We start from the raw sequence: 5,000 nt of genomic DNA, 5'->3' as shown, positions 1-5,000 counted from the left end.
TCTTTTTTTAGTTTACATTCTCTGGGCAGCTAGGGGAAGTACGGAAGTCAGACATGAGAAAGAGGGGGAGGCAAGCACACACACACACACACACACAACCCCCCCCCCCACACACACACCCACACAACCCCCACATACACACACACACACAACCCTCCCCCCCCCCCACACACACACACACAGATTCAGACATAAGAGAGATGGCTAGCAGTGGACCATGAAAATGATCTTGCAGAACAAACAATAATAAGGAAACAATTATGAAGCTCTCCTACCAAGCTGACAACAGACCCAAAACACTGTGGAAAACATCCTCCATTAGAACTTAATGGCAATGACATCCGGCCACAGCATTGTGCATAATGGGGAAAACTCAATCAATCTAATATGTAATTTTTTTCTAAAAGCATATTTTTTTTCTAATAGATCCTAAATCTATTTGTTGCAAAGTGCTTAAAAGCCACCCCTCCCTAAAATTCTAATTAATTCCTAGAACAACAAAAAAACAACTATTTGTCCTTTGTGAGAATTACCCATTTTGAAAACTATAGAAATTATAATTAAATATAATTAATCGAATTCATTGACACTAGAAATTACACTGGAGTGACAACAGTGACAGATGTTATTTTGGTCTGGCACTCCTTTTTTTCATGTATTTCATGTATAACTGACTTTAATCTTTTAGTGACCAAAAAGTGACCAAAAAGTGTAACAGACCTACACCCACCACAACACGTCTAAAGACTGTTGACCTCTCTGCTCACTGACATAAGCCAGACAGTCCGAAAAATAATTCCCTCAATGTCTACAAATAAAACCAGGGCATCTAAATACCCCTGACACTTACTCTACATCACACACACACACATGCAGGCTCACCTTGAAGGCGATGGGCAGAGTCTTGTTACAGCGCCAGTGAGTGGGCAAGATTGAGCACAGGAAGTTGGGGCTGTCCGTCCTCACCAGCTCTCCCGGGTGGTCTGACAGCACCTCCACCATGCCCCTGTCCGCCATGCGCAGCTTGCTCACCAGTGCAGCGCCACTGCTGTCCTGGGCCCCCCAGGGGCAAGCCCTCGCTCACCTTCCCAGATGAGAGGGTGGTGGATGGGGGAGTGAAGCGCCGACCGGGGGGGTGGTCTGAGGGACACAATGTGGTGGGTGAGGAGAAGAGTATACTGAAGATCACACACTCTTGTATACGCTCATCAAGCTCACTCTTGAATGCTGTACAAAGTTGGATACACATTTATTCTCATTTACAGTTAAACAGCCAAGACAATGTTTCATTTTTTTCTCAATGTATTTCTGTCTTAAAATGAAGTAAAAAACTATCATGATCTTTGCCCAAATGTTAACAAAATTAGATAATAGCCAATGGAATTTTCAAGACGTCAGATAAATACCGTAGGCTCATTTAAAGTATAACGCTAATATAATCAGATGTACAATGTCTGTTTATTAAGTTTTGTTTCTGTATTGAAGTCAGTTATTTTGCATTACTGTAAATGTGGTCGCCAGAACTACTTGAAAAACAAATGTTTATAAAAAATATATAAAATAACAGTGAACCGAGCCAAACCCGAAGACCTGGAAGCACGTGAAACGTCCCCGTTAAAACCACACGGCGCTGCTTTCTGACAGGGCCCCGGCGCGCGCTGTCGGTCTGACTGTCACTCAGCCAACCACAATCGATGCCACATGCTAGCGGTTTGGAACAAACGGGGGTTTAAAAACCGCCGCTGCCTCGTCTCCAAACACACACTCACAGTGTGCCACGAGACTTACTGAACCCCAATAGAAGTATTGGGTTTACTGTGGTAGGCTACATGGTGAGTGAAGTTTATGAGAAATGGTTTAAGCGAATACTTTGCTCATGCTTAACCCAGTATTTGCGTGCGTTGTGTGAGGTACATCACGGAAACGTAATTTGAGGAGGAAATTAACGCAAACTGTCACTTCTGCGTTGAGAAATGGTTGGTCAAATGGGCTCAAATAGCCTACTGGTGCGGCGAGTGACGGCTGAGCAGAAAGGAGAAGTTCATCGGATGTCAACTGAACGGTTCTCCATGATGCGTAAAAACAAGCAAGTCATTCATGCACAGAAATGAAACATTAGTTAAACAAGGCAACAACGGAATCAAAAAAGAGTCGTACCGTATTTGGAGTCCCAGAGAAAGACCATTTGTCCACCGCAGTATAGCAATATACCTCTGCGAATTACTGATATAATTAGAATGTCCGCTTTCGTTCAACTTCACCCGAGACGCATAGAGCATCAGTTGAAATCAGGCAGAGGAGATATCCGCGTGCGCAAGTCTGGCGCGTGATTGGGGCTGTGCAGTGGAGTCAATTACAGCCCGTTATAGCCTGGTGTGTGATGTCCACATTCTGTGATCCGTGATATAGAAGCCAAGCCCCGAATTTCAACAACTTTAAAGTGGTAGGCAAAAGATACAGCAAAACTACCAGGTGCGGCAGCTCGGGCGCTCTTCGAATCGCTGTGTCTCAAAAAATGTCTTCGTATCTCTTCTTTCTGACGAGGTTACATATTTGTTTACACGACCACCTCGCAGTGCCGAAAACACCCTGGTTTAATTGTCTCCGTTTTTGAGAGGGATTAAGTAAGGATGTGTACGCTATGAATGAACGTCCCGACAGTGAGGCAGGCTTTTACTGGCAGTGGGCAGTGTTGGAATGTAGCCCTCTAGGGGGAATTTGCATAGGAAAATCCCAACCAATGAGATTAGGCGACAACGAAGAGCTCTTGAGGGATTAACCAATCAGAGCAGCGTCCGTCTAAGGAGGGTGTGGCCTGAAGACTCAGGCTTTTGCTAGTCAATGGAATTCCACTGTGGGACTGCGGTGTGCAAGGTTTGGTGAGACGGCCGCAGCGGTCTCGCTCTGGTATTGTGGTTTTGGTTTTTACTGTTTAAGTCAACAGCGTGCAACACGAGAGAGGGCTGTGGCAGAAGACGAATACACAAACAAATAAACAGAGACCATGTAGAAATTTAAACATTCTGTGGTCAAAATGACAATTTAAACCACTAGTAACCTAACTGATATTGAACAAAAACTAAATTCCGCACAATGTCAGATATTTCCACGTGGTTCTTGTGTGGATGCCATAAGGCTAAACGTAATATTAGGCTATACGTTTCAAAAAAATAAATCATGTGGCAGAGATGCAGAGCATACGAATAAAAGCTAATAAAGATCTTGCACCCACAATAAATATTCTATCCAGAGAAGGACAGTTTAAAGGCCTAGAACTACTTCCGCTGAATTCCTAGACGCCGTAGACTACTATCCAAAAGTTCTGTTAGGAGTCAGGTACAGTTTTAGCTATTCTAGGACAACGATCCAGTCCGGCCAGTCCGGCCGGATGACCAGACTGCACCAGATCTGCGAAAAGATTACACGAAGACGCCGCATTTTAGGGACGATATCCCGTTTCCAGCAGGCCTGTTTACCTTAACAACATGGATCGGTTCCAGACTGATGATGTGAACTAAGAGGCCGTCGTTATAGTAGCCTATAGGCCTATGCCTCTGAAGAACCTATTCATGAGCAACACCATAATCAGCTGTAACATGTGTGCTATGTCTGTGGTTATCACATGAAAACATGAACGAACTCACAGATTGAGAAGATTAACTAAGGAACGTGCTCTGTCAGAACTCGTCACTTTGGTATAAATTTATTCAATCTCCATAGAAAATCAAGTATCCAAACACAGTACTAAATTGTGCTAAATCATAATCTAGGCCATATAGCTCACTGTAGGCCAGATGACCAGGGCCACACTGCGTCGTTGTAGTACCTCAAATGACCCATAGGGGGTAGCATCTCATCTGAATCACAAACAGGCAAATAAAAAAGACATGCTCTCTCTCACCGAACTGAATGTCATAGCATACGATGGTTGGATACTGAATGCGTAAAAATATTTTCCCTATAGAAATATCTAGACTACACATATGGACATCATATTTCCCAAAATATGTAGGTCTCTTTATTTTTGTGCACATTCCATCATCTTTCACGTATACAAATTATATTTCCACAAATAAAACCAAGGCCCAAACCATGCAAATCTATATTCCGATTAATTTCGATGCTTTCCGTGAAGGCTGTTGTGATAGTGTATGATTTGATTAGCAAACCAGGCCGTGGCTGTCTTCATTAACCCGACACGTTTAAACTAGATAGAATAAGACGGGATCAGTCACCGGGGAATCAGAGGGCCCTACCAATCTGTAAACATGCATGTCATGGAATTAAAAGCTTTGTCTGATGAGTTAGTCAGTTTGATTTCACGAAAAAATAAGTCAGTCTGACAGACTTGTCGAGAACTTTAAGCTACCTGCCAGTTTCTCTCCTATTTCTCCGTGTTCACAGAATGTAGCCACGGGGGTGATGATAAAAAATGTAACGGCTCGCACTTCCACTCTTCCGGACAGTTCCATGTCCGTGATTGGAAGTGACTGGCCTTCTCTCTCTTTCCATACATATAGATATATAGAATATACATACATACGTATATGTACATTTAATATATGCTTGGTTAGAAAAGTTTTTCTCTGGATTTATCAACCGAATCAAAACCCGGCGGTCCTGACGTGTCAAAATTGATCACATGCACAGGATGACGGATTGATTAAAAAGCTCTCGGCCTACAAACATTGTTCATCACTAGAACTATATTTGAAAGAGATTGGGAGCCTAATATCGTAGATTTACTCTTGAAGCATGCTGATCAACATGACAATCTCAAGTTAAATTTAATTATATTAGGCTATTGAGTAGGCCCAAAGTCATCCATGACAAACTATATCCTGTATAATATCCGACGAAAAAAGGCCATGACTAGTTAACACAAAAATAACAAAGCATATTTTTTAATTGAATACAAATTAAAAGCCTTTTCATATCGCAATCTGCCGGAACTTTTACTGGTATAAACGGCAAACGTCTTCCTTTGGAGGGATTTGACA

At 42.6% G+C, this 5,000-nt stretch overlaps 1 protein-coding gene across 1 annotated transcript in view; it reads right to left on the bottom strand.

Moving 5' to 3' along the window:
- runx1 (RUNX family transcription factor 1) overlaps positions 1-2,653 on the bottom strand; it is a 13,363-nt gene extending 10,710 nt beyond the window's left edge. Inside the window, 3 exon segments of the mRNA XM_062447745.1 lie at positions 883-1,062; positions 1,064-1,140; positions 2,158-2,653. Coding sequence (XP_062303729.1) covers positions 883-1,062; positions 1,064-1,140; positions 2,158-2,185 — 285 coding nt within the window. The 5' untranslated portion in view covers positions 2,186-2,653.
- Between the last annotated feature and the right edge of the window lie 2,347 nt (positions 2,654-5,000).

Source organism: Osmerus eperlanus, chromosome 21 (assembly GCF_963692335.1).
Source record: "Osmerus eperlanus chromosome 21, fOsmEpe2.1, whole genome shotgun sequence".
NCBI classification, from domain to species: domain Eukaryota; kingdom Metazoa; phylum Chordata; class Actinopteri; order Osmeriformes; family Osmeridae; genus Osmerus; species Osmerus eperlanus.
Note: the sequence above shows the minus strand (reverse complement) of the source record. Positions and strands in the feature narration are given on the sequence as shown.